Source organism: Necator americanus, chromosome III (assembly GCF_031761385.1).
Source record: "Necator americanus strain Aroian chromosome III, whole genome shotgun sequence".
Taxonomy (NCBI): Eukaryota; Metazoa; Nematoda; class Chromadorea; order Rhabditida; family Ancylostomatidae; genus Necator; species Necator americanus.
The window spans coordinates 3005607-3019399 of NC_087373.1; the positions used below are offsets into that span (position 1 = coordinate 3005607).

The 13793-nt window shown below is 40.5% G+C and overlaps 1 protein-coding gene across 2 annotated transcripts; it reads left to right on the forward strand.

The window, feature by feature from the left end:
* Positions 1 to 3994: 3994 nt before the first annotated feature.
* Positions 3995 to 11963, forward strand: RB195_008449 (uncharacterized protein; the record flags this gene model as incomplete). Of its 2 annotated transcripts, XM_064194957.1 has the most annotated exons (5): positions 3995 to 4045; positions 8335 to 8499; positions 10662 to 10742; positions 10794 to 10812; positions 11881 to 11963. In XM_064194957.1, 5 exons carry the CDS (start codon positions 3995 to 3997, stop codon positions 11961 to 11963), a joined length of 399 nt encoding a protein of 132 aa, XP_064046101.1. The 2 variants fall into 2 exon arrangements, with proteins under 2 accessions (XP_064046101.1, XP_064046102.1); XM_064194956.1 differs by lacking the exons at positions 10794 to 10812; positions 11881 to 11963 and having other exon boundaries at positions 10662 to 10793.
* Positions 11964 to 13793: the final 1830 nt, after the last annotated feature.

Genomic DNA, 13793 nt, shown 5'->3' on the forward strand with positions numbered 1-13793 from the left:
AATAGATTACGAGTGCTAAGCACTCAGTTTTTATTTTTACGTCAAAAATAGCATACTAAGTATAAATAAATACTGCGCCAGCTTCTCAATGACAAGTCATTTAAGCGTCTATTTTTTCCGTTGACATGGCAAGCGGACATTCTAACAGCGAGATTAAATCAAGGTATGACAAAATTGGCGTAGTGTGGAAACCTTTTGGAAAACACGGAGCTCGAGATGTAGATCACGAATATGAGCGTGACTCCGCACAATTTCTCCTAATCTTCCCCAAAAACCAGCGTGGGAATGGCGTTTGTGCCTACGATGTAACTTGGAACGCCCCACACAATTGTGCATGCGCTGCATCGACGGACTAGCAGTCAAGTATGAATGAGGTCTCCTCGGCAGAATATTCACGTAAAAACAATGAATAGGCTGCTGTAGGATTCGGAACGTATGGAAAGGTGGCGCTTCCTAACGTACCTTGGAACTGAGGCCGTTCCCATACCATTTTTTTAGGACGATTAGGGGAAGTTGAGCATGGCCGTGCCCACACTCGTGATCCACACCCTAAACACCATGTTCTTCCTTAGATTTCCTCACTACGTCAATTGTTACGCTGCTTTTGAGAAAAAGTGAGGACATGACGTTTGGAGCTGAGTTACAAATAAAATGTTTCGCCTGAAATTGTTCGGTATGGAAAAGTCTGAAAAAGTCAGACTGTGAATTAAAAAAAGAAGAGATTGAGAAAATACTGTAGCGGAGACAGGTGAACTCAGCCCAGGCCCCTTGACAAGCCCGAATTACGACGGTAGAGTCGGGAACGCAAGGCAGGACTTCATAATTTGGACGAAATTTTCCTGGTGGGAGTATTGATTGGACTACTTCGTCATAGATAAGACATTAGAAAGCCCAAGATTCGTCCATCGGACATTAAATTGTTTTCTAACTAAGAGAAATTATGTGAACTGAGCTAAGATCCGTAAAAGTTTACCAGTAATAATATATAATAAGTAATATTTTAGGATAAGTAATAGATTGAAATGATAGTAGTTAAATAAAAAGTTAATTATATAATTCAAATAAGTGTACAGCAAATAACGATCATAACAATAAATAAATGCAATAATAAGTAATAATAACATGTAATAAGCAGTAGTCTTGTATAAGTAGTAGTTTAGAGTTATATAGTGGTTCAATGGTTAAAAAAATAATAACTAAATGTAAATAAAAAAAATAATTTAATAATAATATAGTAGGAACAGTCTACAGCGACCAAAGTTTTGCGGAACAGCAGCATGACTGTGTCGCAACAATTAAAGAAAAGTGAATGGCGTTCAATGCGGCGCGTCCATACGGTTGGCGCGCTCCAATCGAACTCGTTCTAGAAAATAGTGCGCCGGAACGCTCGAAGCCGTATCTTCCTAATTGGCCGATTTCTACGGCAATTGGGAATAGATGGACGGAATCACTCTTCTCTCCATAATCCACGAATACTCCATCTCAAATCCGTACCACCTCAGATGGGTGATCCCTTTAAAGACGCTCTAGTGAGAATTTTTTTCTTTTGAATTTTCGCCATTAGAATTCTCCATAATTAAAAGCATTGAATTGTATTCGAAAAGATAAATAACCAACGGGAAATTCTGCTTTTCCACCGACTGTCACAATGACACTATAAAACAATATTTCTTTCTTGAACAAATGGGTTTTTTTTTTCGATAAAATAACCAGAGAAAAGGTGACAATGACGAGTATGCACAAACATCTCTTATTTTTCCCATTTTCTATTTATTTCAGCGCGAAAAACTTCTTCAAGGATAGTTTGACCGTTTCCACAGTTCTCATATCTTATTCGTGTTAAAATAACTGCTTATTCACCTGTCAGATGCGGCGCAGAATCAGCTCGCCGCAGGATTCCAGGGAGAATTTCCTGAAAGTTGAATTTGCTGACGTTACTTCATGCAGAATCACTGCTGGGCTACCTTGGACTTGTAAAAAAAACGACATCTGTCCATGGCGATAACCGGGAGACGAACGAGTTACGAGCGGAAAAAAAGCGATTGTTGGTGCCGAGGATTGTGACGAATTTCTTTTTTGAACGAGGCAAAACACAAAGTCCAACAAGGTCTCATCTGAAATGGTTTCTAACCAAAATCAGAGCAAAATTCATACAATTATACAGTAATTAATATGTACATCTTGTGGATCTATTTGTTGGATTACCGTCTCCAGGAGCGGATGAAACCGATGTCATCAATTCGTTATAATATAAAACCTTGGAAAAAAAAAAACGAAACCGAGAAAAGCACATAAACCTGGCCGTGTTGCTTAGCAAACTCGTCAAGAAACTGTCTTTATTTATGACCCATTGTGCAGGGAAGTCGTTTTCAGAGGCTTTTCGTATTTTTTCGCTCCTTTTTCAGGAGTGCCAATGCCACGTTTTGACGATTGAAACATGCATATAAGCGTAGCAGCACACGAGTGAAGGTGAAGCAAACCCAGCCGGTAGGTTTGGCGTCGTCAGTCTTTTCATGATCATCACCTATCAAATATCACTTCCGATTAAAGGCATCACCCCACGAATCTGAGGTGGTACTGATTTCAGGTGGAGTATCCGTATACGGGGTCGTAGATTACGGAGAGGGGGTGATTCCATCCATTTCACCCTAATTGCCGTAAAAAACGGTCTGGAAGATACGACTTCGAGCGTTCCGGCGCGCTACTTTCTACAACGACTTTGATTGGAGCGCGCCAGCCTTGTGTGGCGCAGCATCTTCTGGGCCGTTTTTTACGGCAATTCGAAAGAAATGGACGGAATCACCTTCCTCTCCACAATCTACTACGCCGAATACGAATACTCCACCTGAAATCTGCACCACCTCAGATTCGTGGGGTGATGCCTTTAAGGCGGCACCAAAACAACTCGTAATCTCGTGAATAATAGCAATAACTGATTTTGAATTTCCAACTAGCCTAGGTGAATCGAAACAATTCAGAATTTTTTTTTGATCGGAGAAACTCTTCTCTTTCCTAGCCCTAGCACAGATTTCATCAAAATCAAATTGGTGGGTTAGGAATTAGACTAAAAAGCGAAGACTGCACATAGGTGCACCTACTATCCCAAGTAGGTGTAGTTTTCCTGTCGAAGTCTTAAATCCGTCAGATCTCGGCATAGCAGTGATTGAAGACGAGTAATAAGTTAATTATAAGTATTAAAGTAGTGTGAAATTCATTATAAGTTCCGACTCATGTCCTCTCCAATCCAGCCACCACTCATTCACTCCTGAATGAAATAAGCACTAACAAATGTGTTGTTCGTTGAGTTTCCCCATCGGGTTTCAATCGCTTCTGTGAGGCGGTGAGGCGCTTGGGAGAATAACTCACTTATGGTTTTGATCCTCCAGGCTCTAACGGAGGCGATAACGCCGATAACGTTTTATGTTAATAAAGATAAATGACCATTTTGGCTACATCTAAAAAAATCGATAAAAACAGATATAGAAGTATTCAACAAGCAAATATTCAAGGACAGTCGAACATAGGCCATATCCGGGATAATTGTTTTTGTTCAGATATTTAGGGGACTTGTCTCCTTTGTTCCTTAACTCTTATACGCTTAAAAAGTTAAGAAACCGGTGCCTAAGCCAAGTAAGGTATGAAACCTACATCTTATTTACACTTTATCTAACACTTATAAATTACGTGGAGGATAAAGTTAAAGGATAAAGTTTCTGGCGTTTAAGTTAATAAATTAAGTAATAAGTTAAGGTAAGTTTAATCAATCGTTTGAGACAGTAAATTAATAGTAGAAATGCAATACCTAAGTGCGATAACAATTTTAAACTTCCTCACCAAAGAGTGGTTAAATCAATGTACTGGGAGATACAGTTTAATTCCAGGAAACTTTTTAGCATAAAAAATACTCTTCCTTTTTCCCGAATCTCCATATCTCCTTCCCTTCCGATCATTCCAGATCATTTTACAGAATGTAACAAATTACAGGTACAGGGAAATGGTGCCAACTTGTGCAGTTTGGTTTGTGGCAATGATTGGCTTCAACCAGGTACAAGAACTTTTTTTTTTTTACTAATGATTTGGTGCATTAAAAAAGCGTTTGAAATGCAGTTTTCTTCTACGAAGCACTGTCTTGTATGTAGATTTTTGTTACAGCGACTTCTTAACGATCACAAATAAATTCTATCTAAATTTATTTAAATTCTATCAAATAACTTATTTTTGGCCTCTCAATTCGTTATTTGAAAAGGAAAATGAAGCAGAAGTAATTTATTGTGTTGCTAGAAACTGTGTATTCCACCAGGTTGGCAACAGAGTAGCCGTAGTTATTAAATCCTGAAAATTACACCAAAAATTGAATCCTCAAAAAAATTCCTGATCGCTGAAATGAATCTGTTACAAATCCGCATACAAAAATTAGTAGTCTTCGGTTAACGGCAAAAATAATGAATGTTTATTAGCTGAGTGAAAGTTCTTCCAACAGAAACCAGTAGAGTAAGAACTTTTCAAGGACTTATATCCCTGTTTTACTGAGATAATGAAGCCATAGAGTGCATATACGGGTCTGTACCTGCTTGCGGTGACTGCTTGTGCCAAACGTAGTCAGACATATGAATGTACGTTCTGGCACGTACAAGCTGCACAACCTACGATTTTATGCTTACCAAGTCGAATTGCAAAAAGATGTTCACGTAAAGCACACCACCAAAGCTTGACCTAAATGAAACAAATGCTTAGAAGAAACGGATGGAATCATCCACAACAATTCTCCGTTTCGTTTTGTTGAACCGCCGAATATTACCTATTGCTTGTGCCTACGAAAAATTATGTTCAAGAACGACACTTAAGACATTACCCTATGAGGTGGTACGGATTTCAGTATTCGAGTGGAGTATTCGTATACGGGATCGTAGATTATTGGACAGAACGGTGGTTCCGCCCATTCCTCCCTAATTGCCGTAAAAAACGGCCCGGAAGATACGGCTTCGACCGTTCCGGCGCGCTATTTTCTACAACGAGTTCGATTGGATTTTTCCGGTGCGCCAGTCCTGTGCACACGCCGCATCTTCCGGGCCGTTTTTTACGGCAATTAGGAAAAATTGGACGGAATTACCTCCCTCTCCTTAATCTACGATCCCGTGTAAGAACACTCCACCTGAAATCCGTGCCACTTCAGATTTGTGGGGTGATGCCTTTTATGAACTTTCTCGTCACATAACCTAGCAGAATTACCCTCATCTTCACTTGGACACTGCTTCGCTGAACCTACCAATCTACAGCAGGATCTCGCACATAACGCATCCTTTCGTCCCTGCACCATTTTCTGCAAAGCTTGACATCTTATCCAAAATGCTTATCTGCTCCGAAATCAGCTTACACCCTGGATGTTGGAATATTTATATAACTCCTGCCATATATATAACAGCGCAAAACTTGCTGTTCAACAATCTCTTAGTGCTATGTTCTTGAAACAACGCGAAAGAGGTTTTGGTGAAACGTTATTATTGACTTGACATTTCGAAAACCTTGTCTTTATTAAAATGGTTCGAGATCTTTGAGGTGTTTAGTGACTGCATGTAGAACAATCCTACAACTCACAGAGTGCTACGAACAGCATGAAGTTATTAGTAATTGATAGGCACTCATTTCTGTTACTCATAGTTCAATTCCTGACAGAAATCCAGTATTCTTCCAGTACCTTTCCGGCAGACTTTTCTTTCTCGTGGGCTAATATCGTAGGCTTTATTTCAAGCCCATTTCAACATCATGTTTCTCATTCTTGTGACACAATAATGGTCCTATCGTGTTTCCACGCCCTCTACCAGCCAAATGTCCTTTGATAGGCAGGTTGAGGATCCTTCCAGTTTCCCCACATAAATGATATTGCACGTTAGGTATTCTATCTGCTAGATGGGTCCAATCTTCGTGCAATCTCCAGTTTTACCGGACAGACAAACAACGCAACAGTCCAGTATACATTGTCTATCGTAGTATTTACTGTCACTTGATGGTGTCGTTCGTTATGTTTACCAACACAACATCGTTATATCTCTGATTGTCGTTGTATGCCGTAATATCGATGATTGCTTTATTGTGATGTCAAGACATCAAGACTAAGTCCGAGTCCGAATGCTTTAGAATTTTGAATGAACAGTCCCAGTTCAACGTACTCGACAACATGATGGTTAGATGGGTTATTTAAATGCTCAAATAAAACTGTACAGTAGCATTGCAAGTGTGAAATCAATAAAGATGACGATTGAAAGCTCAAAAAAAAAAAACAACTATAAACGCAACGTCGGTTTATTCTGTTGGCATGGAAAAGACAATTGTCCGCAATATGATCAGAACGAATTTAGCATTGTGCACAGGAGATAGAGAACGCGAACAATCACTAAAACCAGTCATAAGCATAGCTAGTTCAAACGGTTACACAAGATCGAAAGCTAGCACCCAATCCCGAACTACAAATAAAGCAATGAGGAGACCAAGTAAAGGTAGAATTCCCTCTTTTTCTTCTATAATTCAACTGCAGCGATACACCGAGCTCTTTTGCGAAGACAACTGCAGGATGTTGTGATGTTGGTGAGCATTCCAACGACAGCATTAAGGGGGCAGTTGGTTCTTAACAGAGAACGATAAACGTTGTGTATTCGAGTGTTGCGTTGTTCGTCTGTCCAGCAAAACTGGAGATTGCACGAAGATCGGACCCATCTATCAGAAAGAATGCCTTATGTCCAATTTCATTTATGTGGGAGAAACTGGAAGGATGAACCTCAACCTGCCTATCAAAGAACACTTGGCTGGTAAAAGGCGTGGAAATACGACGGCACCATTATTAGGTCACAAGAATGAAAAAAAATGATGGAAATGAGTTTGAAATAAAGTCTACGATATTAACTCACGAGAAAGAAATATCTGCTAGGAAGGCAATGGAAGCATGATGGATTTCCGTTAGGAATCTATCGATGACTTACTTGACTTAATCGGCTGGCTGAAGTCATCGCCTGACGCGATTACCCGCATCTTCGCCGAGGTGTGCCGTCCTTAAACACAGCTCTTCTCGATCTTCTGCGAGAGCTTGCACAGAATCAATCAATTCGTTGCTATTCCATATTCTGCGAAACCTTACGTCTCGCCTGAATTTCCCACCCATGCCGAGTGTCTTCAAGTGCTCTTTCACCACCTCAGTCCAGAGCTTCCGTTCGCGGCCAGGTGGTTTCTTCCAGCTAGAACCCAACGAACTCCTCAGAACTTGTTGAACAAGGCGATCTGCCGGTCTCCTTAATACATGACCAAAGAAGCGAAGACGATTTACTTTAGCCACTTTCGATGGTGGTACAAGATGTTGATATCCTCCATCATCCGTCGGTATAAAACATCAATTTCTGCGTAAAGATCTTCATTGTGGCATACCCTAGGCCAAAGGTGGCCAAGTAGCCGTCTAAACAGCTTTCGTTCCATGCAGTCAAGCCTCTCCATAACCGTTGATGGTGCTGTCCAACTCTCCGATCCGTACATCATGATGGGGCGAATTGCGGATAGGTAGACTCGCGGCTTGACTTCGTTGGTGATGAGGGTGGACCACAGGCATTTCGTTAAAGAGTTAAATACAGAAGTGGCCTTAGCGCATCTTTGCTGAACATCTCTCTCGTAGCTGCCATCGTTCTTCAGCGTACAGCCTAGGTAACAGAACTCATCGACGAGTTCTATCGGTTGTCCGTCCACCCTGATTCCCGTTCGTGGTCTCGAAGAGATCCACATCTGCTTGCATTTATCAGGGCGTAGGCGTAGTCCATAGGCTGCAGCCAGCTTCGATACAACGTTGACAAAATGTTGAAGTTTCGTACTGCTTTCCGCGAATATAACAACATCGTCGGCGTACTCGAGGTCAGTCAAGGGGCACCCAGATGGTGCTAAGACAATGTCGGCAGAACACTTGTCGGCTGTTCTCCGTATAATGTCGTCGATGGCGAAATTGAAAAAAAAAACAAAATTGAGTCCTGCCACCGCCCCTTGTCTTATACCAGTTACCACTCCAAACGGTGTTGTACATCCGGCTGGTGTTCGAACTGCAGCAGTTGTTCGTTAATTCATGTCATCAAACAACCGAACGAACTTTCCTCCTACTCCATCGGCGCGGTGCGCGTTGAGAAGACGGCCTCGGTTCACCGACTTCATATATTGCATTCATATACCTCTTAATCGCTAAAACACCAATCTCCACAGCTTTTTTGCAACTTGAAAAGGATCCCTGCAAAGAGAATTTTCTAAGATTGAAAAGGTAAAGGCAGACGCGGTGTATCCTCAAAACATCAGGTAATTCTCTTCTTTTAGCTCGCTCTGGCAACAGGTTGCGCTTTTGTGCGGATGAAAACAACTGTCATAAAAGCTCAGCTTAAAGAAACTCAACTTCTACTTGAAACAGAATGTTTTCGACACTGCTATCTAAGCCAGAGCTGCGACTATGTCGTTATTTTTCCGACAGACATTGATGGAAAGGTACGTTGCTACACTTTTGTTTCTAATAATATTCGGCGTTGAAGAATAACCTGTGAGCACTTTTTTCTATTCGAAATGAAAAATCCAAAGCTTGATGCGCATCTAAAATGTCGCACACCGTTCGATATAGAATTCTTCACACCATTACAAATTTGCATTCTGACTCTTCAACTTTGTTTATTCTCGCTTTTCCACACTAATAGATTGGAATGTCAAGTTGTCAAAACAGAGATTTTTCGACAACTTCAGTTTTTAGCAGTGAATCGAGATGACAAGGCCGTTAAAGCTGCTTGTGAAAGTTGCGTCAAGCATGGAGGGAAAGGAGCATGAACAACTTCAAAAAGGAAAAGAGACCTGGAAAAACATAGAAAATAAAAAAAATAAACACTTAAAAATGACCTGAATGCATAACTTTACTCAGCCTTATCTGGGTTTCGCATACCTCGGAAGTCGTCACGTTAAAGGCAGCATACCACGAACTTGGGAAGGTACGGCTTTCATTTGGAGCATCCGTATACGGGGTCGTTGATTATGGAGGCCGGGGTGGTTCCGCTGATCTCTTCCTGAATCACTGCAAGCAGCCGGCCCCTGAATGCTGTTTTGTATGATGCCTTCCATTGCAGCGCGCCACCCTGGCAGCGTTTTTGCAGTGATGCAGTGAGAAATGAGCGGAACTACCTCGTCTCCATAATACACGACCCCGTATACAGATTCTCCACCTGAAATCCGCACCACCTCAGGTTCGTCCCTGCCTTTAAGCCCTGGTTTGGGAGTAGTGGCATCGGTGGTGTGGTGTTATGCGTCATTCGAAGGGACGGTCCTCCCTAAGAGTTCTAACACTGGGCTCTCATGTGCCTAGTCCCAAAATTACCCGCCCCTGTGGGCTGAGAATATCTCATATCTCCTTCGTATACTGCATCAATTACTATCGTAAAACTATCTAACGGTAGGATATCGTTGAAAAGAACGGAAAGAAAGAAAGGTAAAGATTGTTCAATCTGCAATAGTTGTTTTGTTTTCTAAAAAAAAAATCAACCAGAGACTCACACTGCGTTATTTTCAAGCATGACTCTTCCTCCACACAAAATGCAAATGTCAGCCTCAGCAACTTTATCGTCTCCATTAAAGGCATCACCCCACGTATCTGAGGTGGTGCAGATTTCAGGTGGAGTATTCGAATACGGGATGGGAGACTACGGAGGGAGGGGTGATTCCGTCCATTTCTTCCTAGTTTCCGTAGAAAACGGCCCGGAAGATACGGCTTCATTCGTTTTGGCGCACCATTTTGTTATAAGAGGTTCGATTGGAGCGCGCCAGTCTTGTGCGGCGCCGCATCTTCCGGGCCGTTTTTTACGGCAATTAGGAAGAAATGGACGGAATCACCTCCCTCTTCGTAGTCTCCGATCCCGTATACGAATACTCCACCTGAAATCTGCACCACCTCAGATTCGTGGGGTGATGCCTTTAACTGCAACAAAAAAAAAACTAGTCATCCCGAAAATGTACCATTTGTCCAATAGGCATTTCAGTTTAGTTATTTGGAAAGACAAAACTAACAGAACAAAAAATCAGATAATACAATATTGAAGAGTGAGAAATTATTTTTCCAGTTGACTGTAAAATCTTCTGTTTACTTTTTTATTTTGAATAAAATGCTCACGATTTATTCCTTAACCCTATGTTTCCTTTTTTCTTCTTATTCATTGTCCTGTCATAACTTTTTGTTGGGTGGAATGATTGGATTGGCTATTTAGTTTTTTCTACACATAAAAAAATTGCCATTTGAAGGGCAGGTCAATATTTTTCTAAGAGATTTCTAAGGGATCCGCTGATATCATTTGGGTGATTAGCACTCGGATTTTGTCGTCGCGATCAGTCAAAAGCCATAAATAAGCTCGAATTGTTGAATAGACCTCTCAGTTCTTCTTTCTTCTTTGCAGTAGAGGTGAGAGCAAAAATCATGACGTTTGAGAGATTGGAATTGTGCAGCAAACTCTCAGAACAAGCTCAGCTTATGAATTCTTTCAAGCGTCCGCACAAAATCAATTGTAGTAGTTCTCAAAATTTCTAGAAATTGTTCGCTTTCGCTTTCTTTCGAATTTATGCATATAAACAAGAAAAAACGAAGGAAACTAAGGATATTTCAAGTGATTTGTCTATAGGTTTCTTGCCATGTTTATTCGACAGAAGGAAAAGGATCGGAGTGGACCCCAATATATCCATACAAACTGCTACGTAACGAAGTACAGCTGAAATGTAAACGACAAGTGGTCTTCGATATACCGTCAATATAGCGGAATACTGCTTCCGGTGGTAATGAAAGTTGTTTTTCGTGGAAAGTTATTGAAATGCTCATCTATGTATTTGTTTATTTATTTATTTATTTATTGAAAACACCTGCAGGTGTGCCATAAAACAAAAAAAACAGGATGGAACAAAGCTCACTAGAATTTCGCCTGAATTTTACACAACAAAACTGGCCCTTCAAAGCATGAGGATATGTGGTGGATATTTGCTGTCTAATTTTTAGGCGTCAGCCTGCTATCATCCTCTTTTCAATTTTTATAGTTACTGACTGTGAATTCTTTAAAGTGGCTCTAAATTTATTCTTTGGTTAAAATTTGTATTTTGGCGTAGAAACGAGAAAACCCCAAAGAGCTCATTATGTCGAGTTCGTCTAAGCAAAAACATTATTTGATGTGTCAGTAATAGAAGGAGATGATTTCCTGAAATTTCTTCGCTTAAGTTAAATATTTTCTAAAGTATGCAGACACTTGACGGCATCACCCCACAAATCTGGTGTGGTACGGATTTCCGGTGGAGTATTCGTGTACGGGATCGTAGATTATTGAGAGGAGATTGATTCCGTTCATTTCATCCTAATTGCTGTAGAAAACGGCCCGGAAGATACGGCTTCGAGCGTTCCGGGGCGCTATTTTCTACAACGAGTTCGAATGGAGCGCGCCAGCGTTGTGCACGCGCCGCATCTTTCGGGCCGTTTTTTACGGGAATTTGGAAGAAATGGACGGAATAACTCCCCTCTCCAGTCTAGTCTCCCATCCCGTATACGAATACTCCACCTGAAATAAGTACCGCCTCAGTTCCGTGGTGTGATGCAACAGAAAATAAGATATTGGTTTTTACGGAGATAACGAGACAAGGTGAAACGATGGTATTGCGTAGTACTTTAAAAAAGTTTTTTTTTTGAAAGTGAGCTCATGCATACTTCAGAGGAAGCGTTGTTGGCGAAAAACGTAGTTTGATTAGGTTTACCAATCCAATAAGATTTCAATAAACCCATTCTCATGAAATCTCTTAAAATCTTCCGAAAATATCTTTATTTGCAGCACCTTTGTTCCACGAAATGTGTGCGTGTTTAAGGGCAGCATCCGAAATCGTCGGAAAATCCATTTCAACGCTTTGATGTCAAACAACTTTGGAATGTAGTCCTGAATGTTGTGTAGCATGCGAACTTTCAATAAATGTTAAAGAAAGTCGATGTTGTGTCCATAATTTGTAACCATGATAAAACCCCTTTCAAGTTGTTTTAGCCACTTATAGAGTAGGTTTTTTTTTTCTAATTTTGAAAAGAAAAACCTCACATCCACTAGGGATTCTGTTCGTTCCTGAAACGATCATTCTGCATCTTTGGAATACGGCTTGTATGATGATACCAATCTGAAGGTCCGGCTAAAGACTGACTTCCGACTTTCTGTGGTGTTGAGTCCTTCGCTCGCCATCAGTGATCAATGAAAATTAGTAGTAGTGGAATTTTCAACAAATTTAGAATTGTGTTTTTCTAACAACGTTTTCTTTTTTTTTTTATAAGCTAGACGAAAGACTTCGCAGTTTTCTTTCTTTTTTGCGTCACTTCTACATTCGGAGAACATTCAAACTTCAGTTTCAAACACTCCTTCGACACCAGTATAATATAAACACAATTTGAAAGCCTGATTACCCTAAGTATGGATGTTCTTCCTGTCTTTCCCCTAACAATTATCACAGAAAAATATTTTTTAACATAAAATTACGTGAACGAAATCATCCTACTGATAAAAATAACGTTGACGTCAGATCACGTAAGCTGTTCGCTACTTGTTTAAGCAGCCGGTTTCATTCCGGTTTCCACTTTCCGAGGAAACCGTCGTATCGATCCCCAATGGGTCCACAAACATTTACTTTTCTTAATCTTTTCATTGAAGTCGAATGGGTTCGCTCAGTTCAGAACGACTCATTTACTCTAAACCGCCCAATTTTCTATTCTTCAAAAAAAAAAAAATCCTTCAAATTCTTTAGAATCAGAAAAAAGAAAGACAAAAGATAGGTTGAAAATGACTGCTTGTTGTCAATTTCAGCTTTTCTCCTACTCTATTTACGGTTTAACCTTACGGTTGGAATGTAGATCAATTTTTTTTTGTCACAACCATTCTATGTCCCATTTTTTTACCATCAATTTAAAAAAAAAGAGAAAGTAGAAAAAGTAGAAATAAGCACATTTATTTCTACACTTCATAGAAAACAGCCAGATATCAAATGTACAACAGAGAACAGAATTCGGCTAGCGATCGTCACACGTTTTACATTTTCGTTTTGAGAAAGAAAAAATTGAGAATTTCCCCGTGACGACGCATGACGATGACTACCTTTATCAAAAAAAAAAAATCAAATCATCACACATGACAAATAGAAGAACTCCGAGCTGGATTTGTAAAAAAAAAATCGCTCAGTTACCGGTAATTATGCGCTTATTAGACTGAACACCGCGACTCTTTAAATATACTCAACTACATATCACTGAGAATAGGGGCAACGCGGGCAACGATAGTGGTCGCAGTTCACGTATCCTTTCGCACGAGAGGAAGGACCGCAGGAATTTTCCGGAGCGTACACACTCCGATTGAAACTGTAGAAATGGTCCAGATCTCCCTCTTTTGGGATTTGAGGCTGCCCGCGCAAAGGAAACAACCGCAGCAATCCACCACTTTCGTTGCGATGCGTGCGAAGAGATGGTCAAGGATTTACCGCTCATGAAACCAAGGATACATCGAAGGGAAATCGAATAGAACTAATCGTGTATAGGGGCATGGCCGACAAATATCATCTACAGGAAGAGCTCATTGGTAAATTCGAGTAAATTTTATAAATTGAGCAATGGTCATGTGAATTGGAATAGATGTGTGTGTACGTATGTGTACGTGCAGCTAAAATAGTTCGTTTATGGTGAGCAACCAGAGCGTGTACGTACAAAACTATATCCAGACACGCCGCCGTCGAGCACCCGGACTTAGAGAAGA